This window comes from Plasmodium chabaudi (assembly GCF_900002335.3).
Source record: "Plasmodium chabaudi chabaudi strain AS genome assembly, chromosome: 10".
Taxonomy (NCBI): domain Eukaryota; phylum Apicomplexa; class Aconoidasida; order Haemosporida; family Plasmodiidae; genus Plasmodium; species Plasmodium chabaudi.
In genome coordinates this window covers 1,016,532-1,042,808 of record NC_030110.2, presented here as the reverse complement: position 1 = coordinate 1,042,808, position 26,277 = coordinate 1,016,532, and the positions used below count along the sequence as shown (strand labels likewise).

Below are 26,277 nucleotides of genomic sequence, written 5' to 3'. Positions count from 1 at the left end.
TTAGATAAATAAAATGTTATGCATATATATGTAGAGGAGTGCATATACTTAATTTGGATATGAAACGAATTAGAAAGAAACAATTAAGACAACAAAATGGTTCGTCAAAAAAAATATCTCGAGTAAAATAAGGAAGTTAATACAACAAGCAAATATATAGAAGGTGTGAATTTATGAAGGATACAGTGGAATTTTTTATAGAAACAATACGTTGGCTTATTTTTCAAAATAAGGTACTCAAAAAAAAATTAAAATAAAATATTAATAACCTACAAAACAATAACAATATATAGAAATGCACATAATTTAATATACTTCTTTAAAAAGTAAATAAATAAACATGTTTATATAGGCCACTCAATGGGCTTTGAATGCGCTACGCATATATTCTTTTGTTATTAATAAAAAGACACATTATATTTTATCTTTGTATGTTCTTAAATGTTTTGATTGCTGGAACATTCTGAAAATGGGTAGGAAAACAAACGAACAAATGAATAGAAATTTATCATACGAATACTTAATATATATATGCATGTGTGCATTTTAAAATTGAAACTTTATTTTTAGTGTATTACTTATCTTTCATTTTAATTAGTTGAATTTTATTCCACAAAATATCTTCTAGCCTATTTTGTTCGTCTATTATCCTTCTCTTATTTTCTTCCTTTAAATAGAATAAAAATTGTATATATATTTTTTTCAAATAATAATTTTATATCTGAAATAATGAATAATACTTCCAAAAAAATAGAATAGTTAAATAAGTTTACACACATTTATATGCATATATTTTATTACACTTTCTTTTTGATAGTTTTCCAAATCGTTGTAACTTTCTAATGCCATGAGTAGGTCTTTATGCCCATATGATCTTGTTAAAAAAAATAATTCCATTTTTTATATTAATTTTAAAATGTATAAAAAGGGAATATAAATTAAAAATGGAATGATGCATATTATTTATATTATTATTACGGAACGTCATAATGAATAGTAACGGGAATTGGCTCTGATGCTTGCCAATTTTGTTGAAAATCTAAAGGGTACAATAAAGAATTGCTAGGCAAAAAATCCATAAAATTGGTTTCCTCCTTCTCCAGCCTATTACTTAAAACACCATATAGCTGGTATAATATTCAAAAAAATATATAAATAGGTGAATGTATATTGAATATATAAGGGGGCACATATTATGTAGACATAATAGAATGATTCAATTCTTTGTAAAATTCATGCTACTAAATTAAATTAAAAAGATATATGAACAGACATGGTCTTATGTATTTATGCATAAAATGAAACACCTTTTGCATCCCAACTAAGAGGAAAACTAAAAAACAGTTATATACGATTTTCATTATTTTAACAATGTGCATATATATAATATAGAAAATTTTTATGTATAATTGTAGCACTAAATATATGGAGAAAATTAGCAAAAATATATGATATATTTATGTACCTTTTTGGTCTATACAATAGATATATACCTGTTTTATGTCTGGCGTTACGTCAATGATTTAATATAAGATTCCTTATTTTCCTATTTCTACTATTTTAATGTATATACATTTAAATAAATTTATTTTTCTAATATAACTAGATATATAAATATGTTTAATTTGGCCATATCTATTTTTATATGCATGCAAATGTGTTTATACTATTATATGTATGCAATACTAAACGGATTACGAATGTAGGCGGTTCGATTATTTAAAAATGTAGCATACACTAAGTATGAAGGTAAATAAATTTAATTAAAATAAGCAAAAAAAACAATAAAATAAAACGAAAAAAAATATTACAAAATAAAGATAATTATAGCAAAAATAAGAATGATCAACAAATGAGAAACTGCAAATAACAAAATATGTAAGTTACTTAACCAAAGTAAAAAAATAATTTGTAGCAAAAAATGTTCAATGGAAATAACTTTGTACAGAAAATAATATATAGCTGTTAATCTAAGAAAAGATAAAAAGTTTATAAAATAAGCCAATAATAATAAAAATACAACAATGGCCATAAAAAGAGATAAACGAACATTTGAAAGAAAAAGAAAATGCAAAAAAGAAACAAGTTTCTAGAAATATTGTTACTATCACTCCTTTCAGGTCTGTGTAAATATGTAATATGCTTTAAATATAGAAGTAATGTATTATCGGGAAATCAATATTATACACCACAACGAAAAAATAATATTTGTAAAATCAACAAAAGGAAAAAACCTTTTATTTTATACAATTATGGAAAAGAATATTTTGAAAGAATAAAAAAGCTAAACTTTCTTTCTCAAAATTTGAATATTGATTCATACCCATCAACATTTATTAAAAGAAATATAAAAATTGATAAATTAAAAAAAAAGTATGAACATTTAAAAAATGGGGAGCATTATACTGATAAAGTCTATGTTGTTTATGGGCGAGTAATGGCCAAACGAAACAATGGAATGTTTTTAAATATACAAGATGATGTAGGAACGATACAAATATATTTAGATAATAATATTATGCTAAATCAAACAAATACATTAAGCCAAGATAAGGGCCTTTTAAATAACCGGAAACAGAAACATATTGAAAAATCTGATTGCAAAGAAAATTTACAAAATAATTTAGACCAACCTGACGCCAATAAAACTAATGAAAATGCACATAATGAAGAATTGGATGAATACAAAAATACCCACGAAATTTCTGCTAGAAAAATTATCGAAGTTGGAGATTTTGTAGCAGTAAAAGGATATATAAGAAAATCATTACGAGGTGAATTGACACTACATACAAAAAATATATATATACTAACAAAAGCTTTATTACCTTTACCTGATAAATATAAAGGAATGAAAGATATTGAATATAAGTATCGAAAAAGATATCTTGATTTTTTAACAAACAATGAACAAAAAGAAAAAATTATAACACGATTTAATATAACACAAGAAATAAGACGATTTTTATTAAAAAAAAAATACCTAGAAGTCGACACACCAATGTTGCAATTATTACCAGGTGGAGCATTAGCTAAACCATTTGAAACATATTTGAAATCTTTAGATTTGGTTTTATATTTGCGAATAGCTCCTGAATTATTTTTGAAAAAATTAATTATAAGTGGGATATCAGAAAAGATATTTGAATTAAGTAAATGTTTTCGTAATGAAGGTTTAAGTACTATACACAATCCTGAATTTACCATACTTGAAATTTATAAAGCTTATGCTAATTATAAATATATGATGAAATTTACAAAGACATTAATAAAAAATGTTACCAAAAAGTTTTCCATATCATCACCATATAGTTCTTATATTCTTCAAAATAAATGGGAGAAAAAATCATTTATTAAAATTATAAAGGAATATACTTCAATAAATTTTCTTAAACTCTCTTTTGATGAAGCTTATGAAAAAGCAAAAGAATTAAACATCACATTTGATCAAGAAAAAAGCGCTTTAAATTGGGGATTAGTAGTTGAAGAAGTTTTTAAAAAAAAAGTCGAACCATTTTTACCTAACCATCCTATACATATTTATCATTTACCTTCTGAAACATCACCTTTATCAAAAACCTTAAATAAAAATAAAAAATTATCAGAAAGATTTGAAACTTATATAGGGAAAATGGAAATAGCTAATGGATACTCAGAAGAAGCTAACACTTTAATTCAAGAAAAAAAATTTTTGTTACAATGTTATTTAAAAAATAAAAATTGCAATAAGCAAAACACTAGTTCCATTTCAAATAAGGATAATCATCAAAATGAAATAAATGATGAGCACACCCCTTCTAAAGATATTGATATTAAAAAAAAAAATACATTCAAACATACAAAAAATGAAAACCACGAAATTGATTATGATTACATAACAGCCTTAGCCCATGGTTTACCTCCAACTGGGGGGTTGGGTATAGGTATTGATCGGCTATGTATGTTGCTTACTGACTCTAGTTCCATAAAAAATATTTTGCCATTTCCTATAATAAAGCCGAATTGACAACAGCCAAAAAAATAAGCAAAATATATGTATAATTTTTTAGTATAACTATATCTATATATGCATGGCATGACCATCATGCCAAATCACACAAAACTGATGTGATAATTGCAAAAGTATGATTATCTTACTTTTTTTGTTGGCAAATATATATATTTATGTGTACCACCTTTATGTACAATACACATAAAGGAATAAAATAAAAATCCAAAATATGCTTGGTGATTTTTTTGAATACAATTAGTAGTACTTAATAATATTAATAATAAATAGAATAACCTGCTACATTATTATATATTATATTTTTTTCGTTATATCAATTATTACATTTTAAATGTGTAATATTTATTGTGTGTATAAGCTCATAAGAAACCTTGATGCTTACTCAACAAATTATTTGTTAATTATATATATGTTATTTTCTTTTAGTAACGAAACACTGTTTTTTTATTTTTGATATTTAACTTATGTTATTCTTATAAATATGTAAAATTGTGAAAAAAAATTAATTAAAAATGTAAATTAGTAGAAATTTAATTTATATATAAGACTCGCATTAATAAAAAAATAAACTCCACATTAATGGGGTAGCCAATAAAACAAATAAAAATAAAATTGGACAAAAATAAAACGAGTATAATATAGTAATGATTGCTTCCATCAAAATATCATATTGTCAGGCTCTTTTTTTATCAGTATATACTCCGCTATTATCTATGATTTATTTGTAATTAGACTATTTGAGGGATTAGCTGACTTCGCACTAAAAAATGAATTATATTTTTTTAAAGATATTATTACCATGCTTATATTGTTTTATCATCAAGTGAATATATATAACCATGAAAACAAAATATGTAATAAAATTTTTATCATAAGACTTATGCAAAAAATATATATATGCATAAATTACCTTTTCAAAAATTGTGAAACTTCGATATTTTTTTCGTCTAGTTTCTTTTGGCATTCTGCTATTATTTGTTCGACCTGTTAAGTTTGTTATAGAAAACGATATATATAACACATTCGTTGTATAGAAAATAAAACAATATATGTGCTTTATGTAAATACATTTTTAGCTAAAGATACTAAACACACATGATATTCTTTTATTCATATCAATATTGATGTACCTTATTTTTATGATCTATCAAAGCTGGTTTAATTTCACCAACAGTCCTTTCAACTAAGATATCTCCAACCATCCTATAACATCGCCTATCCGATGGAACATTTTCTAAAGCTTCCAATACTAACCTTTAATATTATTAAAAAAAGAAGATATTACAAATAAATATGGTAACAATGTCGATTGAATATAAAATTAATGATTAAAAGTAAATTGACATTCCATTTTAAATCAAGCTTAAATTTTTAAAATATAATAAAAAACGAAATAAGTATGTGTATCTATATATTTTTTTATCATACTTGTGTTCTACAACATCTTGATATAATTCCTCAATCTTGGAAACTAATTGTACTCTATCTTTTTCAATTTGCTCATATGTCAACTTAGATTCGGCTAGTTCATTTGGTTTGGGAATTGTAGTGCTACTCTTATTTTCCATTTTATTAAACTTTAGTAAAAAGAGTATACTATATATAATAGTATAACTCAATAAGCAATATTAACAAAGCTTCTATAAATATTTATTTATATTTGCATATAAATTTATATATAGAATTATGTAAGTTCAAGAAAAATTAAGTAATCAGGGATATACTATCACCATTACTACTTTTACTATTATTAATATTGTTATAGTAATTATATATAGTTCCTGATATACTACTTAATCAAAACACGAAAAAAAATTATAAATATGTATTCAATTGCTAATTTGGTTCGGAAAAAATAAAGAAATAAATAAACAATTAAATAAATGTAAATTTTAATGCAAACTTAAATGTATGTATACAAAAAAATAGGATCCTTGTGTACGCATTTCCTTGGCTCCCTTTATATCATTTTATAAAAATCTAAATAATTTGTGTTTAAAATTTTATTTTTATTTAAATATGTTTTTTATTTCAATCATTTACCCACAATTATAAAATATCAGCATTCTTAATGGTGTATACAATCATGAAAAATAATATATAAAAAATACATTTTATACACTTTTTTAAAATGCCAGGCTATTCAACTGAGGTATTATTAATGTTAATTTTTATATTTTAATTTATATTTGTATTGATTTTACACATTAGCCGATACGTAATGCTACGGAAAATAAACTTATATATCCTTACTGTTAATTTTATTTTTAAGATGATACTTTGATAAAACTTCATCAAATAATGCTATTATTGCTGGTAGTGAAAAACAACTATTTTTTTTATTACAATCCAACCTTTACTATTACATATAATGAATTTATTGGCCATGATATCGAGTGCTTGATATTGTTCATATTTTTAAACCGTATTTAAAAAAATATAAAAAACTATAAAATTAATTATCAAAACATTATTACGAAAACACCAAGATAATCATTTTAATAAATAGAATGAACCTATACTCATATTTCAAATCACACATAAGACTATAATAGTATGCTTACTATTTGTGCAAGACAGATATGTATTCTTTCATTACATGCATATGGCACATTACAATATGGCTTTTATTATGTATGAATTTCATTTGAGTGACCAATTAAATATGACCTTATATTAACAAAATTAAGACAAATAAAACAATATATATTTTTTATTGTATACATATAACGGAATTAAGCCGTTTTATAATTTTTTATTCTTATAATATTTATTTTAAATAAAAAAAGTATATGAATATTGTTTTTGGTTATATATTTTCCTTTTTTTGTAATAACCATCTGCAACATTCCCGAATAAACAAAACTCTCATTTAAAAATTATGCACAATTATAAAATTTTGATGAAAATATGAAGAGAGAGACATAAACAATTTTATCTTCTCCAAATGTATTTTTCTTTTATAATATAACCCTTATGATTAATACAATCATTAGCTAGCTATAATTTATAGTAGCTATAAAAAAAATGAAATATTATTTAAAAACATTATGTCTAATTAATATTTATAATTTTAAGAACATTTTTGTTCTGACTTGTTAATAATTTTTTTTTTTTCATCACATATTACATTTTATGTTCATAATTTTTACTAAAAAAAATAATATATTATGTTAATAAAATTGTATTTTATTTGGTATAATAGTTATAAAAAAAAAATCGAATATCTCAAAGCTTATATATATTCTATATATAAACGTTGTTAAAAAATATTATTTATAGTTTGTCTCTGCACACATAAAAAAAATATGGCAGCCATAAAATCTCTATATTTTACTGATATTTTAATACCTCCAAATCGTGTAAATTCTCGCTTTTATAAATAACTCAAACTTAAATAAAATTTTTTACATGCTTTCAACTATTTTTAGGATTATAAGGGTATAAATAAGGATATTTCTTATATATATCATATGTAACAGCCTATTTTATTTTTGACATATATACATCATTTTTTTTGTTATATAAAGTTGTAAGTTTTGTTTAAGTACGTTTTATTTCACAATTTTTTAATGCAATAGTTTTATACAAATAAAAATAGCGAGTTTATTAAAAAATTCATTTTAAAGACACCCCAAAGTTGTTAAAAAGATATATTGGAATCTCTATATGCATGCATATGGATTATTCCCCATTTCTTTAAATAAATATTCGTTCCACAAACAAAATTTATGACTTTTTTCCTTTTTATTTTTTAGTTCATGTTATTATATGCATTTTTTCATAAAAATTATTAATTGTCTAGAAATTTATTTTACAAAAAAGCAATGGGGCATATTTATGATAGCGATGGATTAAAACCATACCCGATAAATGATTATTCATTTAATGCATATGATAATCATTTTAAATATCCAATTTACAGAAGGAATGTAGGAGAAATTATTTATTCCAATTCTGCTCTTAGAAATAGGCAGACTAAATTTTCTCATTTTTGTAAAGCTCCAAGATATCAATTAAGAAGGATTGAAAGAAAAAATAAAATTCCCGTTTTTCATAAAGCTCCTAAGATTGTTGAAGTCCCAGAAGTCAGAGAAATAACAAAATTTGTAGACAATGTAAAAGTAGTGGATATTCCAATTGAACAAGTTAGATTTGTTCCTAAAATAAAAATAAGAGATGTTGAAAAAATTAGGCACGTACCAGGCCCAATAGAATATATTGATATTGAACAAGAGCACATTGTTCATAAACCATATATAAAAATAATAGAAAAGATTCGTGAAATTCCAGAAATTGAAGATGTTAATATAGAGGTACCAGTTTATGTGCCTACACCTGTAGGTCCTCCTGAGGATATCTATATTAATGTTCCTTTACCTTATAATGTTCCTCAATTTTGTTATAAGCCTGATCAAGATATTATTAACCCTATTTCCTACCCAGTTGTGCACAATATGAACCAATATCCTGATATATATAACAATGAAGGTGCCATAAATGCTGATTTTCAATACATCAGCCAGAAAAAAACATATTCCCCCTATCCACAAAAATATGATAGCCAAAATAACGAAGCATATGAATACGATAGAAATTATAAAAAAGAATATGATGCTCCTAATAATATATATGGCTTTGACACATATAAAAGCAATATTGATGATAATTGTAATATAAGCGAAGAAGTTCAAAATTATTGTAAATATAAAAATAAGGATTTACCCAAAGAAAAACAAAGTTATGATACATATCTTAGAAACGATGAATACCATAAAAATACACAAAATAATGAGTATAATGCAAATGCAGAAAATCCATTCGAGAAATATTATTATTCTTATTCAAAGCATAATGATCACAAAAACGGAAATTATAAAAACGATAAAAATTATGTATATGACTACGAACAATCATCCCCCAATTATAACTCCAATAATAATCGTGTAGCAGAACTTATTGTCAAAAAAAAGAAAAAATATACTTAATTCAATTTTAGTTCATATATGCATAGACACCCTTTATATTCATCTTTCCCTTTTTTTATTTGTCATATATTTAAATTTTCTGTTTTTTATCAATTCATATATATATTATTAATTTATTTTTATCTATTTGCTCACCTTTTCCATTTTTTTGTTTGTACTATAAACTTCATAAAGCATGCATTATTAATAAATTTATAGTTAAAAGACATCATAACAAACTATAGTCTTATAAATACATAATAACTTTAAAAAAACAAATAAATTTTCATAAAGCATTCCATACAATATCTATATACCTATTGTGGATTATATGTTGCAGACTCAATTTTTATAGATAAAAACATGTTAATGATACAACTTAAAAAGGAAAAATATCCTCTGTTCATAACAAAAGTATAATACCAGAAATCGAAGAAATTGTTATGTATTATATAACAGTTGCATTCTTCCATTATACGTACGTAAGGTCTTTAATTATAATATATATAATACTAGTTAAATCGCACATTATCTTACACATTTGTTATTTTTTTTGAAAAACAGGTAAGAAGGGGATGAGGATTATAAAAAATACCAATAATAATTTTATATATAGTACATATTAAAAATAAAAAAGTCTTTCGAATCATAATGCTTTATAAATGAAATTCATTAGGGGCTATTAATTGAATATATTTAAATGTAATTATTGCACCTAATATTTTTACTTTCGATGACTTATTTATTTATATTATCTATAGAATATTATAGTTTATAAAAAAAACAATTATTACAATTAAGTTATATTCGTTTATTTATTTTGTTGCCACTGTTATTTTATATTTTTTATATGAGGATTTAATATATTATGGATATGTTCTTATTTGATGATATATTGGAATGTTACTATGGTCAATAGTATGTTTTTGATTTTATTTTTTCAGATATTAAAATGGAAATTAATTGAGTTTGATGTTTTATTTGATTTTTTTGTAAGAAAACCCAAGATAGAAATTTGAAAGAAAATCCACATAGATTTATTAAAATATTTTTTCAGTAAATATACTATATTTTACGAATAATGTGTATGCATAATAGCAAGCTTATCGAATAGTGTTGTATCTGATTATATTATTTTATATTGCGGAAGTATCTTTATATTAGCATCATTTTTAATCCATTTATTGTTCGTAAAAGTATAAAAATGAAGAAGGTAAACATAATAAATAATCTTGATGAACAAATAAAATCATTAAATGACAATAACATACCACAAAAATATTGTACCCCATCAAATAATATAAATATTCAAAATTATTTAAAAGAAAATAATGTTAAATATAAACACTCATCTAATGCGTATCTAAGCCTTAATGATTTATTAAGATTTGTTGATAGTTTAAATCCTTCAGAAAATTATTCTTTTAACCACGGAAATGAAACAATTAGTAGCAGGTCCAATAAAAATGAGCATATATATAATGATCAAAACTTATTTCAAAATACCTCGAATAATAATTTTTTAAGAAATAATCCAAGTGAACAAACGTATTATACAAAAACCAATTATGATAGTAATTGTAATACCTACCAAGAATATAATAACCGTAATAATAACAGCAACTATAAAAATGATATCTTTTATGAGGAAAATAATAAATATAATAAACAACAAAACAATTCCTATATTTGTCTGGATAATGATAGGCCTCAAATATTGAATGAAACGCATGGTTCAAGAAACCCTTTATCACATCAAATGGATCAAGAATGTACACTAATTGACTATAAAAAACCTATAGTATATAATAAGAAGAAGAATAATGACAATATTGTATTGGAACGCTTATTTGAATGTAGAGATAAGATGGCTAAATTGGACAATATAGCCGATCCCGAAAAAATAATTACTACAAAAAATTTAAAATTATTATTGTTGTATTCTCCGAAAAGTATTGATGAAATGATAAAAATAAACTTAGTAGGTTTTGGAGAATATAAAATCAATAAATATGGACTTGAATTGCTAAAAATTTTATTATCCCGTTAATATTTGATATTTTTTTCATATTTATTCCTTTTTAATGATTATTTTGTGGGGGCACACAAAATCATTCAAAGAGGTTTTTATAAATTAAGTATATACTAAACAAATCCATATGCATATATATATTTGTCTATTCTTACTATTTCTTTCATTGTTTTTGTATACTTTTAAAATTTTATTTCTTATTTAATCAATTTTTTATACACACTTTAATATAACATTAAAACAAATAATCTATAAACCTTTTTAAAGCATGCTTTATAATTTACATATGAAAACAGTATTTTCCCTTTATTGTTTTCTATAATTTATTATTAATAACCAAACTTGTGATTTGTATGGAGTAGAATATTGCATAATGCTACACTTTCCGGAGTTGTCCTTTTACTCGTCCAAGTCTTAAGTAGCAAAATTCAATTGCGTTATACTTAAAAAATATATAATAGGATTAAACTTACGATTTTATGTACATTTTTTATAAGAAAAAGTTATGTATTAAGTGTTTATACTTCAAGAAAAGACCTTATATTATTTACTATTTTGTAGTTTGGTAAATGTATTTTATAGTTTTTTACGTAAATAATTTTTCTTATGTGAATTTTTTAAACAGGCTTTTTTGAAAACATTTGAAAGTAAGTAGTATAATAAGAAATCCAATTCGAAAAAATTAACTGCCACATTACGATCATATGCTTTATATATATACTTTTTATGTATGTACATTAATCCATACATAAATTTTCAAAAAGAAAAAGAAAAATATGGAAGGATTCAATACAAAATATTCATTTTTTTTTAATTTGTTAATCATGCCTTGAAAAAAATTTATTAGTTACCTTATGGTTTTTAATAATAACATAGACAGTATAACTTTAAAATATAAGCATATAAGAAATGTATTGATATTTTAATGTCAGAATACAACACTGTCCTTACATATTTTATTAAATATAATACTTTTAAAACATTATGTATAAATATGTCTACATAAATAGTATACATATGGTTTTACAATTTATATGCTCTTATTTTTTTTTAACTTAATACATAGGATATTCAAGAGAACGCCTTTTTTATCGTAATTTCCTATATTATATATACTTGTTTATAATATTTTTTTTCTTTTAATTTATATTTTATTCCTTTTTGATTATTTCCATTTTGTTATTTATTTGCTAATATACATATTTTATTTTTATTGCATATTCCCTTATATTTTTTTAAGTTTTGAGATCATACCTTTTTATATAGCAATTTTTTCCTATCTCCTATTTTTTTTATATGCATACATATTTTTTTTAAAAAGCAATTAAATTGAAAAAATTGTAAATTAAGTTTCCTTGTTAAAAGAAAAAAAAACATATGATCTTTTAAGCTTATTATTTTTTTTATTCCAACTTGCCCCCAAATATAGTTATATATATGTACCCAAAACAACCTAGAAAATTTACATAAATTTTCATACCAATTTGATATATTGTATATAAATGGATACAAGAAAAAATGGAAAAAAATATGACTTAAAAAATATAGAAACGCCGAATTCTCAAACTATATTATATGGATATTATGCACATACAATAATTATTATTGTACTATGAATCAATATATATATATAATGAGTGCATATGATAAATATACTTAAAAATAAACATAACCAGAAAACATATTCTCTTACCATTTTAAAGCAATTCACACATTAATTTTGTATATATATTTATATTATATATTATATAATATATTATATATTAATATTGTAAATATTTATTTTGCCATATATTATATTAGCCTTGTATGTAATTACGTACAGTATGCGCAACGAGTATTTGAATAAAATTTTTCTTTTAATCAACCTTATTATATTTTTTCATAGATAATTTTTTTATTATTTAATTCCTTTTCATTGATATATTTTATCATTTCATTTTTATGTATGTATATATATTTATATAATAAATAGTTTAAACAAAAATTGTATTCAATATATATACATACATAATTATTTATTATTTTTTTAACAAGTTTTTAAATAGTTAAATCCGTATTTAGTATATATGTTTTTTTAATATATGTAAGTATATGTATGTGCTATGTATATATATATTTTAAATATGTCACAATATTTTTAAAACACACAATTATAGGATTTATATTAAAATAAAATAGATAACAAACGAGAAGATTATAACTCATTTATGTACATAATATATTTATCGTTGTACAATCGTAAATATGAATTTTTATATATCAAAATATGAGAATGGATTACCATGAAAAAAGAAATTATTTTACGAGCATAAAGCAGCATTTTAATTTCATTAAAAAAAAAAATAATGCTAATGTAAATGCTAGTAGTGAAAACACAAACAAATCATCATTGAGTGATTGTGATAATTCAACAAGAACTGGAAATGAATATTATGAGGATGATATAAACAAAACAGAAAATAGTGATAATATAATAAATATAAATGACAAAACAACCACAGGAGACAACAAGCATTCTAGTGACGATTTAAGGGCATCAACTAATAGTAATAAAAGTGTCAACAGTAATACAGATGATTGGTTAGTTGATAATAACAGCGCATGTAGCCATAGTAATAACAATAACATCCATAATAATGATGATAATAATTCTGTAAATAAAATACATAAAAATGGTGGTGGCCATGTAAAAAATACTGATGATAAAAACCAATATTCTTCTGATAATAGTAATATATTAAATGCAAATACCCATGAAAACAATTATAACAGGAACAATGATGACCATTTAAATAAAAATGTAATGGGTAGCAGTGATTCAACAAATGTTAATAACGATATTAAAAATAATGGGTTAATAAATATGGAACAAAATGACAAAAATCATAATTATGATAATCAATATTTTATAAAAAATGAAGATACCGAATTTCGAAATACTGATAAATTACAAAAACAAAATATGGTTAAAACACATTCATATATAAAAAACAATCAAGGGAAACAACCACCCGCTGATTCAAATAATGAAGACCAAAGAGATAGTAAAAGCAATAGTAATAATAATTTTGATAATTTTTATGACAATAATATTATGGACAATTTTGATCACATAAATGATAATAATAATAATGGGAAAGGGTTGAAGAACCATTTAGAATCAACTAAATCTGATAATCATTCTTATAAAAACAATGCCAAGGTTGTAGATATACCTAACAATAAGCCCATTAGTACCAACAAAAATACCATTGATAATATAAATGATATAAATAATAACAGCAATGTAAAAAGTAATGGTGATGCAAATTTAAATAATGATATGAATGCAAAATCTAAGGCAAATAATTCTATTCATGAGAATAAAGACCCACTTTTTTGTGAAGGAGAAAAACAGCAACTTAATAATTCTAAAGAAGACATATCTCTTAAACAACATGATAATAATAATAAGTCAAATAATATTCCTAACAATTATAATAATAAAGGAAACAACAAAGGAGGAGGTAAACGCTCTAGCACTGGCGGGAACCCAGCTAATAACCAAAATGACAATAACAAAAGTAGCAATAATAATAGTGGAAGTAATGGAGGAGATGGCCACAATAACAATAACAATAATAACAATAATAATAATAAAGATGACAATAAGGACAATAATAATGATGATGATGAAAATAAAGGGGGTGGTAAAAATAATAAAGGAAATGAAAAAGGAAAAAATCGAAACAACAAAAATAATAAAAATAACAAAAATAACAATAAAAATAGTGGGAAGAATGGTCATAAAAATACCCATTTAGATAGAAATTCTGATGAAAAAGGAAAAGAAAATACTATGGTTCGAGGAGATAAAAAAAAGAAAAATACTAGCGGCAACAACAGTGGTAATAATAGTAATAATAATACCAAAGATTTGGTAAATTTGAAAATCGGATCGAATATGCGAAACAATACAAATAATTTAAGCCGAGAAAATATAAACAAAATTGCTAATAATAATAATGCGCTTTATAATAATAATAACAATATGCATATGGAAATGTATGAAAATAATAATGAAGCATGTATAAATAATGGTATTGGAAAAACAAATGTTGGAATGAATTTTAATGGCATGTCTATAAAAAAGATGAACGAATTATGTAATAATATGAATAATAAAATGATTATAAATCCCATGGAAACGTATGATAGCAATGATAATATAATTCATATGGATGAAGAAATGAATCATTTTAATGGAAATAATTTTGATGTAAAAGTTTTTAATAATATGAATGTAATGCATAATATAAATAATATAAATGGGTTAAAAGATTTAAATGATATGAATAATATGATAAACAATATGGATAGTGATATTCATAATAACTTTATGGCATATTATGGAATTTCGTCTGAAGAATTTCCAAATATCAATAATAAAAAACATGATACAGATATCATTATTGATAATAGTAATAAAAATAATAAAAATATGAATGCTAATATGAATTCACATGGTGCTAATACATATAACACTATATACAATGGAAACATTTACAATAATAATGATAATAATAATTTACATGAACCTATGATATACCCAATGAACAATATTAAAAATAATTCAGATATAAATAATATAAAGGAATATTATCAGTATTATAATAACAACAATAATCCTATACAAAATGCAAATGGTTCATACTATCCAGAACATGAAGAAAAAATGTACTTGAATAATAATGGAAATATAAATAAATTTATTGAATATAAGAAAAACAGTATCCCTTATATAAATAGAAATATTGATGATAAATATGAAGAAGAAAATCTATTTCAAAATGGTTATGCAAAAATGGATATGCACGAATTAAATAAGCCCGAAAATAATAACAATTTTAATAATACATTAAAAAATTATTGGCTCTATAATAAAGATAATATAATAAAAAATGATGTAATAAATAATAAAATTAATATGAGTATAATACAGGAAAAAAATGATAATAAAAATCAAATAAATCCAAATTTAGAAGATAGTTTAAATTATAATGAGGCTAATACATTAAATTTGTTAAACATCGCTTTTAATGAAATATTTGCTAATAAAAAACATCTAATAGAAAAAACAATTACTAAAAGGTTTATGAAAAAATTAGCTGCTGTTTTGAAAGATATCAATCCGGATAATATCAAAGGAAAAGGGAAGCAACTGAAAAAATTAATATTGAATAAAAAGAAGGCTAACAAACAGGAAAAAAATGAAAATGAAAAAAATAAAAAGGAAGCAAGCAAAACTTCTAACGCTAAAATAAGTAATGATACTAAAACTGAAGAAACAGTAAAAGAAATTGATGACAAGAATACCGAAGATACTATAGATGATAAGAAAGAAAAAACAGGTGCACCTAATAACTCAGATTCAAAAGAAAATAAAGGAGAAGGTAATAATAATGAAGTAAACAAAAGCAATGAAATTGAACAAAACGGAAAAAAATCAAAAAACAAAAAAAATCAAAAAAATAGCACAAACGCCAATGAATCACCAGCAATTAGTGAAGACAATTCTAAAGAAGCTAATGAAACGGAAAATAAAAATAGCACTGATAATGACCAATCAGTAATGAAAGATTTTGATTCGGAAAAGGATCCTAATTCATCATATACTAAGGATGATGGTGTAAGTGGAAATAATAAAAAGGGAAAAGAAGAAAATATAGAAAATAAGAAAAATGAAACAATTAGCAATAATAATAATGATGATGAAAAGGAAGAAACTCAAAACGGAAGTTCACTTGAAAATATTAAAAGAGAGGATGACTTATTTGAAGAAAATAAAATAGATGCTATATATAATAAGGAAATAGAAAATGGTCAAGAACAAAAAATAGTAGACAATAATATAAATGAAAATATAAATAAATTAAACAATAGTAGTGAACATGTGGAAAATGATAATATAGAAAATAATGAAAGACATGAAAATATTTCATGCCATAGTGGAAGCAGTACATATGAATATTTAAATGAAAATGGCGAAGATAGTGATGATGAAGGAAATGATGAAAATAATAATAGTAAATATATAACAGGAATTAATGATAGATATGAAGAAGTAAAAATTGAAGATGATGTAATGATAAGAAGAGATATATTTTTTTTTAATTTGTTAAAAATTGTTATAAAAAAAAAAACATCTGAAGATATGCTAATATATTTACATCTTTTAAATGCAATAAATATAGATAAAATATTTGATTATATTATACAATTATCTTGTGATATATTTAATACTTTATTAAATTTTATTGAAATAACAAAAGATTCATCAACATATAGATTATTATTAAAAAATTTGGGGGCATGGATAGGAATAATAACCATTGGCCGAAATAAACCATTAATATCAAAATATATGAATATTAAACAATTAATTTTATATTCATATGATAATGGATATTTAATAGTTACATTCCCAGCTGTTTGTAAAATTTTAGAAAGCATAAAAAACTCTAAAATATTTAAACCCCCCAATCCATGGACAGTAGGAATATTAAATTTGTTAGGAGAATTACATGAAGCTCAATCACTAAAAACAATTCTTATTTTTGAAATCGAAATTTTATTCAATTATTTAAAAATTAATGTATTTGATTATTATAACAAATGCAATATTATCAAATGTAGAAATATGCCAATCAATTCAAATGATTTATTTGTGAGAAATAGTTATAATGAAAATGCTGCTAATACTAATGGTAATATGGGATATGTAAATGATAATGGGGGTCGACATTTTGCCAATACTAGTGAAATTCGTCATATGTATAACAAAACCTACAGTGTCGGTACAAACTTTTATCCAAATGATAATTTTATAAATAACAATAATGATAATAGAGCAAATAGACCAATGGGATTAGGAGATGCAGCATCAGCTAACTATATGATTAACAAAGATTTAAGATATAATAATATGATGAACGCCCATAGTGGACCTATTATGGGATCAGAAGCAACATCTACAGCAGCCATTTCAGCAACTAGTAACAGTAATACTAACGATTTGTACAATAGGAAGCATCTTAGCGCGAATCTATTAAATAAAGGTAAAAAAAATGATAACATGAAAAAACAATTTTGTATAAATATTGAAAATAACATGCATATGGTGAATAATTTAGCTCAAACGAGCAACCTCAATCTTTTAAATAATAGTAATAATAATGCATATAATTTTGTTTTTAATTTATTAGGTGATTTTGTGATGATTAACGATGGAACGAATATTACTGATAGTGATGTTAGTGCTAATAATAAAAACACTTATGAGGATTCAAATTTGGTTCAATCATTATCGAAAAATTTCAAAAATATGGATAACAACCTTACTTATAATAAACAAATTTATAAAAGTAGCATGACTAGCGAAATAGTTTTAAAAAATAACACCTCACAAAGAAACTTAACCAGCACTAATATTGGTAAAGTCAATAATATTGGAAAAGATTCTCATGCAATGCCAATGTATAATTATATGAATAATGACCAACAAAACTATAACCCAATGTTTGGAAATAACATGGATATGTATACAAATGAAAATGAACTATATAATAATATGTATAATAAAAATATGGAATATATGCATTCAATGAATGGCGAACATATAGGAAACAAAAATATGAACAACATGAATAATAATGGAAATAATGATGATATTCTTATGAAAGATTTAAAATACAATGCTAAGAAAAAAGAGAAAATAGCTGAATTAGAATTTAAAGATAATTCCTCTCAAAATCCAAATTATGCTCTAAATAAAAATAAACTTATATTAAACAATAATAAACTTGAACATCAACGATTTAAAAGTTCCGATATAAAGGATGGAAATGTTGGAATGAAACCTGAAATATATGATAATAATAGTAAAAGAGATTCTTATTCTTCTCAATTGATAAATAATATGAAAATAAAAAACATGTTACCAAATAATGTAGATAAAATGAAAATGACTGATTATATGAACAATAACATTATGCATGGTTCTAATAGTACTAACAAAAATAATTTGAATGATGGGCTTATTACAGGAAACAATAATCATAACATGATGGATCCTGGATATTCTACTTATCCTGGAGTAGATATGAATATGGAAAGCCAAGCAAATATGTCCTATAAAGATAATACAACTAATAACAATATAAATAATAGCGGCAGTAATAACAATTCCAACAAAGTTAATGAAATGATATTTGAGGAAATATCGAATATTTTAAAAAAAAATATAGTTTTATCACCTTCCATTTCAATATTAAAATTAAATTTTAAATATAAGGCATTAATATATTTAGCATTTGATTCAGCTATTAAAGAAATTGTATCTTCAATTGTTGATAGATTTGTTTTAATAGGATGTATAACAACTAGAGAATTAGTAAAAAAAGATTTTTTAAATGAGCAAAAAGAAACAATTATACAAAAAGCATCACTATTAATGGCAACAAGTATAACTTCTTCTCTTGCTTTAGTTTCATGTAAAAAACCTTTGAAAAATGTATTAGTACAAAATTTGAGAAATGCTTTTGAACAGAATATTCCTGAAAGAAATAACTCACTGGCTGTTGATGATATGATAAAAATTCTGATTAACGATAATATAAATTTAATATATTTAATAATTGAACAAATAGCTATTGAAAAATCATCAATTGAAATAGAAGAAATTATGAAACCTATTTATGCATCTAGAAAATATGCACGTATACATAAATTAAATATAAAAGAGAATACAACAAATAAATATTACAACACTCTACCTGTTTTTTTAAAAGCCCATAATATAACTTTAAAGCATATACAAGTATATAAAAATTTTATGAATTTAAAAAATGTAAAAAGTTTGCAACAAAAATTATTTTCAGTGACTAATAATGCACATGAACAAGAAAGAATTCCAAATGAGGGTAACACAATTAACCGAAATGGAAAAACTACAAAAAATATGATCAATGATGATGCTAACGCAAATAATTTTTATAATAATAAAAAATTTGGAATTATGCAACATACATTAGATGGAAGGAATTCAAAACATGGAGATTACAAATTATCAGAAAATGAATATAATAAGGAAACCTTAAGCAATCACAGCAGACAAGAAGATTCTAAATGCGATAATGAAATGAAAAAAAACAGATACTCAGAGGAATCATATTATAACGAAAAAGGCATAATAGAAGAAGATATTAACAGTAATATTGCAGGAGCTAAGGATGTTGGAAATAATAATATGCATCAACAGAAAGGTGCATCAAATATCGGTTACAAAAACAACGAAGGAGTTAAGTTTATCCCTTGTAAGAATAATAACTCGAAAGAAAATGTAAATTTTCACTTAGGTAATTTGAATAGCAATATAAATAATTTAAATATTATGAATAGTAATACTATGAATAATGTAAATCTTAATAATCTTAACAGTAGCGCTGATGGCGACACTGCTAAAATTCCTACTAGCGACATTACAAACATCGCTATAAATAATAATGCTAATTATATGAACAATCTAAACTTATATTACTCTTCTAATTGTCATTATATATATAAAAATTCAACTAACAAATATAATTGTAATAATTCTGATAATAATTTTAATACGAATAATAGGTATGTGAACATGCAACTTATTAATAATGATGGCAATTCTGGCCTTTATACGTATGGCGACCAATGTCCACCAAACTACTCGGGGAATTACTCACGGAATTATATTGAAAACGGTGCAAATCATTTTTCAGAAAACCCTGAAAATTTATATTCTCAAAACTCCAACCAAAAATACGAAAATAGTTATGCCCATCACTTACCAAAAATGTCTACTAACACAATTTTCCAAACTGCTCAAAATATAGAAGACTTAAAAAATGGAAATATGCACCTGACTAATAATGATAGTGGAAATTCTTTTCCCCACATAGCCAACAGTGGAGTAAATCCTAACTTCGAAAGTAAGTTACCTATTAATATTAACACCAATATAAATAATCATAATAATATAAACTGTATGTTTATACATGAACAATTTAATGAGTATAATATAAATTACAATCATAATAATATTTCTATTAATAATAAAGAAAATAATTTCACAAATCGTATAAATAACAATTTTGTGGAATATATGAAAAATATTAATTATAAAAATAACTCTATTAATACTATATATTATAACCCCAATAATAATGGTAATAATTTTGCTTATTTTAATATAGGTACCTCATCTCCTATTCCTCCTTATATGAATAATATTAAAAGGGATTGGCCCTCACTAAATGGAAATATAAATAACGAGCATAATACTATACCAGTTAAAAGTGCCATTTTAAATAATTACGATGCCACTAGAAATGTAATCATGAATGTAAACAAAGATTTAGAAAAAAACAAAAAGGAAAATAATAACACCGACTTTAGTAACAATTATTATATTGATGGAGAACAAGTTAATAATTCCAAAGTGGTTACACCGATTTCCTCAGATTGTATAGACAAAATAAATATGGGTTTTAAAAAAATTAATAACATAGACTTATTGTGCAAAAAAAAATATTTATTTTTTATTTCAGAAATATTTTTAAAAGAAAATAAAGAAAAAATGAATACAAAAAATATTATATCTCTTTTCGAATTTTGTATTATTAATATTAAGGATTATATTAAATATTTAATTACCTTCCCTCCTATTATGCCTACACCCAATACAATTAGTGGCTATTGTAATATAAAAACACCATTTTTTAAATTTGAAAAAAATATTTACACAGATATAACAGCACTTTTATTTATTACCTCCTTATCAACTAATCACGAAATTTTTCAACTATGCAAAATTATTATTTATATATGTGAGAACTCGGAAAATCAAAGTGATGCATATAAAATTATAGGAACAAAATTGTATAAATACATACAAGAAATGCTAAAAAAGAAATATATAATAAACAATAATATTACAAATGTGAAGGAAGAAAAAAAAGTATTTCATGAACAAGGGCGCGATACATTTTCAAGTAATAATAGTGACACAAAAAACAATCAAAATAACACTAATCATATGAATACAACATATAATGAAACTGATATTCTTATAGAAATTCAATTATGTATACTCGAATTAATGTGCATAAAAAATCGAGAATTAAAACGATTAATTACTTCCTATATATTAAGTTCGCCTTACCAAAACATAAACAGTATTTCTTATTTTATTAGATATAATATTATTAATTTGAAACGTTTAGATAAAAATCTGAAAAATCATTTAAGCAATTTAAACAATACCAATGCTATTAAATTTTGTACTGAATTAATTTATTTTATGGTAATTGAAAAGAAGTATATAAATTATGATGATTTAAAAAAGACGATTAAACAGATTGCCAAAATTTATAATTTATTATCCAATGATAGTGAGAATATTAATAAGGATAAAAAAAATGTATTAATTACTATAAGGAAAAAGGTCAAGCAAATAATTAAAGAAATTAAAAAAATTAGAAAAAACAAAACACAAGAAACTATCAAAGTATTAAGGACTGTTACTGAATATTTGGGCGAATCGAAAGCAAAGGAATCAACTAAAATTAATAGTCAAAAAACAGAGAAAAATTGTATCAAAAAAGATGAAGATGGTGATAAAGAAATTAAAAAGAGAAATGATTTATGTGATGGACTACAAAACGATGTAAATACACAATGTGATCATACTAATATAGATGAATATGTTGTGTTTTTGTTAGAAAAGTTGAATTATGAAAATAATAATAATTTTAGTACTGAAGATATATTGGAAAAAGAAATTATAAAAATAAATGCAGATGAAGAAAAGGGAATAAAAAAACATACACCCAATACTTTCAGCAATGAACAATGTAATAATAATATCAATCATTCTGAATATTATGAAAACGCACAATCTAATATTTATAAAGAAAAAGAAGAAGGATATAATTCGTTGGAAACAGATTCAGATGTAACATATACTTCTCTATATTCAAATAAATCGGAAAAATCACAAAGTTCATCAGAAAATTCATCATCGTCAGATTGTTCCATTGCTTTAGACTCAAAATATAATTCAAAAAAGAATTCATATACAGATGAAACTTATGATAGCGAATCGTCTTATTCATCATACTCCAATTCTTCTAGTGCATCAAATATAAGTACTATATCAGTCGAACATAAATCTACAAGTTTAGAAACAACTAAAGAAATCGATATAAAAATACCAGTCACAGAGAAAAACAACATGCTCAATAATTTTATAAATACAAAAAAATCGAATGTAAATGAAAATTACATAAATAAAAAGGCCTATCATATTACAGATATATTTAATGATAAATCAATTAAATGCAAATATTTACCATCACCTCCAAGTATAAATAAAGAAAAGGGAATGATAATTGCCTGTTTATTTGCTGAGTGGTATTTTATATATAAAAATTATTTAAACATTTCTAAAGTTAGCACACCTAGCAATATTCCCAACACTGTGAAACAGCAGCATAAATCGAAGTGCATCAAATATATACAAAAATTAATAAAATTTGAATTTTTAAACATGGATAAGATGACTGATTGTTTTTTTACACACACTATTAATATATCGGTAAACATAGCTCTATATAACTTGCAAAAAGATGATGTTATCAAAGATGAGTTAACAATGAAAACTGAAATAAGTCAGAAATCCCAAACAGAAAAGGGAATGAAAAAGGGTGAAGAAAGCCAAAATGAAAATTGTGAAACAAATAATGTATCTCAATTAGATAATAACAAAACTGAAACTTTAAAAAATAATAATGAAATGAAAGAATTAAAAAATAGTAGCGAATTATTAAATTATAATTATATTGATGCTTGGTCTAAAATGATTGTAATTATTCTACAGTTAGTTGAAGATGTAAAAGGGATATCACCAATTATTGTTTTACAAAAAGTTTTAAATTCCTTATGTAGAATTATACATAAAAGATGTGAAATTGAAAAAAGAAAATTTAATCAAAGACCTTATTTTAGATTATTACACTGTTTATTAAATGACATAAATGAAGCATTTACACTGTCAAATATTACTACAGCCCAATCAAATGATAAGCTAATATATTTAAATTGTTTTTCGAATTGCTTTTCTATATTATCTCCTATACGAGTTCCATCTTTTTCCTTTTCATGGCTAGAACTAATATCTTCTAAATATTTTATGCCGATTTTATTATCAAATATATGTGGATGGGAAATATACAAAAATCTATTAGTTGCACTTTTTGCATTTTTAAAATATTGTTTAAAGAAATTACAAATATCTAAAGCCATTGAATCATTATATATAGGGACAGTAAGAATACTTTTAGTATTGCTTCACGATTTTCCAGAATTTTTATGTAGTTATTATGTAACATTTTGTAGTTTATTTCCAATTAATTGCATTCAATTAAGAAATATAGTCCTTTCAGCATTTCCAAGAAATATAAAATTACCTGATCCGTTCATGCCAAATATTAAAATGGATTTATTACAAGAAATTAAATTAGTTCCTAAAATCTTAACAAATATTATTTTCCCATTATTTAAAAATAATTTTAAACAATTAATTGACGACTATTTTAATAAAAAAAAATACTCATTACTTTTACAAATTAAAAAAAAATTATATTTGCCAAAAAATAAAATTTATCAACATTTTGTTAAATATGATATGGATCTTATGAATTCACTAACATTATATGTGGGCGCGTTTATTTGCAATGCTAAGACAAATAATCTCTTCAGTTTTAACAGCAATTCGGATCCTATACTTTTAATTAAGACAAAAACTGATATATCTAATAACACAAAGGAAGAAAATAAAAACGTTTCAAGGGATCGAGATATTATCCAAAAGGTTCTATTAAATTCTCAAGGAGAGATTATAAAACGAAAAGAAATAAAAGAAGCAGATGAAAAACAAATAAATCAAGAAAATCAAAGAAACGGAGAACATAATAATAATTTGCCGAATAAATATATAGATCTTATGCAGGAAAATAAATCAGAAAATGAAATTTCATCCTTCTCAAATTGTGATAAAACAAATACTAAAGCGTTAGAACAAAATTGTGTAAATAATATTGACAATGCTGTGAATAATAATAATAGAGAAGATAATGATGGCACAATAGAAATTACTATTATCAAAAAAAATCTTGCTTATACATTATTTTTGTTTTTATTAAAAGAATTAGATATGGAAGGAAGATACTTATTATTATTGAATATAGTTAACCATATTAGATATCCTAATTCGCATACCCATTACTTTTCATGCCTCATATTGTTTTTATTTTCCTATTCAACTGATATCGTTATTAAAGAACAAATAATTCGGGTTTTGCTGGAAAGAATTTTGGCTCATAGGCCACATCCATGGGGATTATTAATTACATTTATTGAATTGATCAAAAATAAAAAGTAAGAAACAATTTATTTTTTACAAAACAAAAAGAGATACACATATATATGCATGAGCATAATGTTTATACTAAAGCATACCTTGTTTACATATTAATATAATTTTTTTTTTATAGATTCAAAATTTGGGACTACCCATTTGTGCATGCTACATCAGAGATTAAAAAAATATTTACGTCAGTTTTTCAGACATGCTTAGGAAATGTTTAGCATATTGCTATTTTTAGAATATTTATAAGTTAATTTTTATTATTTTTGTTATAAATAAAAAGCATATACACTATGTATATTTATACATAAGCGTGTATGCCATATTTGTGGGATTTTGTTTTTTTCCTCATAATTAATTTTTTAAAGAATAAGTTACCCTTTTTCAGTTAAAATTTTATCCACGACCATCATTTTTTTTTTAAATACTCCAAAAGAGAAATCAAAGCAAAATAATATAAATCCATATAATTGTGTTGTTAGTTTGCCGTTTACATTTTCATAAATATGTTTTTGAAATTTCAATAAAATATTGTGTACACATATTATATATATGTATGCATATGAGAATGAAGTATATTTGTATCATATGCTATGTTTTTTTATTTTTTTTAAGTACAATTTTATTTTTTTTTTTCATTTATTGTTCAATAGTTTTGGATTTTTATGAAACTTTTAAACGAAAAGTTATGTATTTTTCTTTTCTTTTTTTTAACATCAATTTTTATTTTATACATATAAGATAAAATTCTTTATTAACATTGTAA

At 23.3% G+C, this 26,277-nt stretch overlaps 6 protein-coding genes across 6 annotated transcripts; 4 read left to right on the top strand and 2 right to left on the bottom strand.

Annotated features, from left to right (window-relative positions):
* Positions 1-414: 414 nt before the first annotated feature.
* On the bottom strand, positions 415-1,379 carry PCHAS_1026800 (conserved protein, unknown function; the record flags this gene model as incomplete). Its single annotated transcript, XM_016798404.1, has 5 exons — positions 415-463; positions 579-667; positions 802-874; positions 979-1,127; positions 1,308-1,379. The coding sequence occupies 5 exons, from the start codon at positions 1,377-1,379 to the stop codon at positions 415-417; spliced, it is 432 nt and encodes a 143-aa protein (XP_016655616.1).
* Positions 1,380-2,068: 689 nt separating this feature from the next.
* PCHAS_1026700 (lysine--tRNA ligase, putative) lies at positions 2,069-4,006 on the top strand (the record flags this gene model as incomplete). Its single annotated transcript, XM_734849.2, has 1 exon — positions 2,069-4,006. One exon carries the CDS (start codon positions 2,069-2,071, stop codon positions 4,004-4,006), a length of 1,938 nt encoding a protein of 645 aa, XP_739942.2.
* A 714-nt stretch (positions 4,007-4,720) lies between these two features.
* PCHAS_1026600 (prefoldin subunit 2, putative) lies at positions 4,721-5,577 on the bottom strand (the record flags this gene model as incomplete). Its single annotated transcript, XM_016798403.1, has 4 exons — positions 4,721-4,769; positions 4,920-4,993; positions 5,140-5,263; positions 5,438-5,577. The coding sequence occupies 4 exons, from the start codon at positions 5,575-5,577 to the stop codon at positions 4,721-4,723; spliced, it is 387 nt and encodes a 128-aa protein (XP_016655615.1).
* A 2,259-nt stretch (positions 5,578-7,836) lies between these two features.
* PCHAS_1026500 (inner membrane complex protein 1l, putative) lies at positions 7,837-8,997 on the top strand (the record flags this gene model as incomplete). The annotated part of the gene is made up of 1 exon (XM_727951.2): positions 7,837-8,997. One exon carries the CDS (start codon positions 7,837-7,839, stop codon positions 8,995-8,997), a length of 1,161 nt encoding a protein of 386 aa, XP_733044.2.
* A 1,183-nt stretch (positions 8,998-10,180) lies between these two features.
* On the top strand, positions 10,181-11,026 carry PCHAS_1026400 (conserved Plasmodium protein, unknown function; the record flags this gene model as incomplete). The annotated part of the gene is made up of 1 exon (XM_016798402.1): positions 10,181-11,026. The coding sequence occupies one exon, from the start codon at positions 10,181-10,183 to the stop codon at positions 11,024-11,026; it is 846 nt and encodes a 281-aa protein (XP_016655614.1).
* A 2,251-nt stretch (positions 11,027-13,277) lies between these two features.
* On the top strand, positions 13,278-25,732 carry PCHAS_1026300 (NOT family protein, putative; the record flags this gene model as incomplete). Its single annotated transcript, XM_016798401.1, has 2 exons — positions 13,278-25,522; positions 25,639-25,732. The coding sequence occupies 2 exons, from the start codon at positions 13,278-13,280 to the stop codon at positions 25,730-25,732; spliced, it is 12,339 nt and encodes a 4,112-aa protein (XP_016655613.1).
* Between the last annotated feature and the right edge of the window lie 545 nt (positions 25,733-26,277).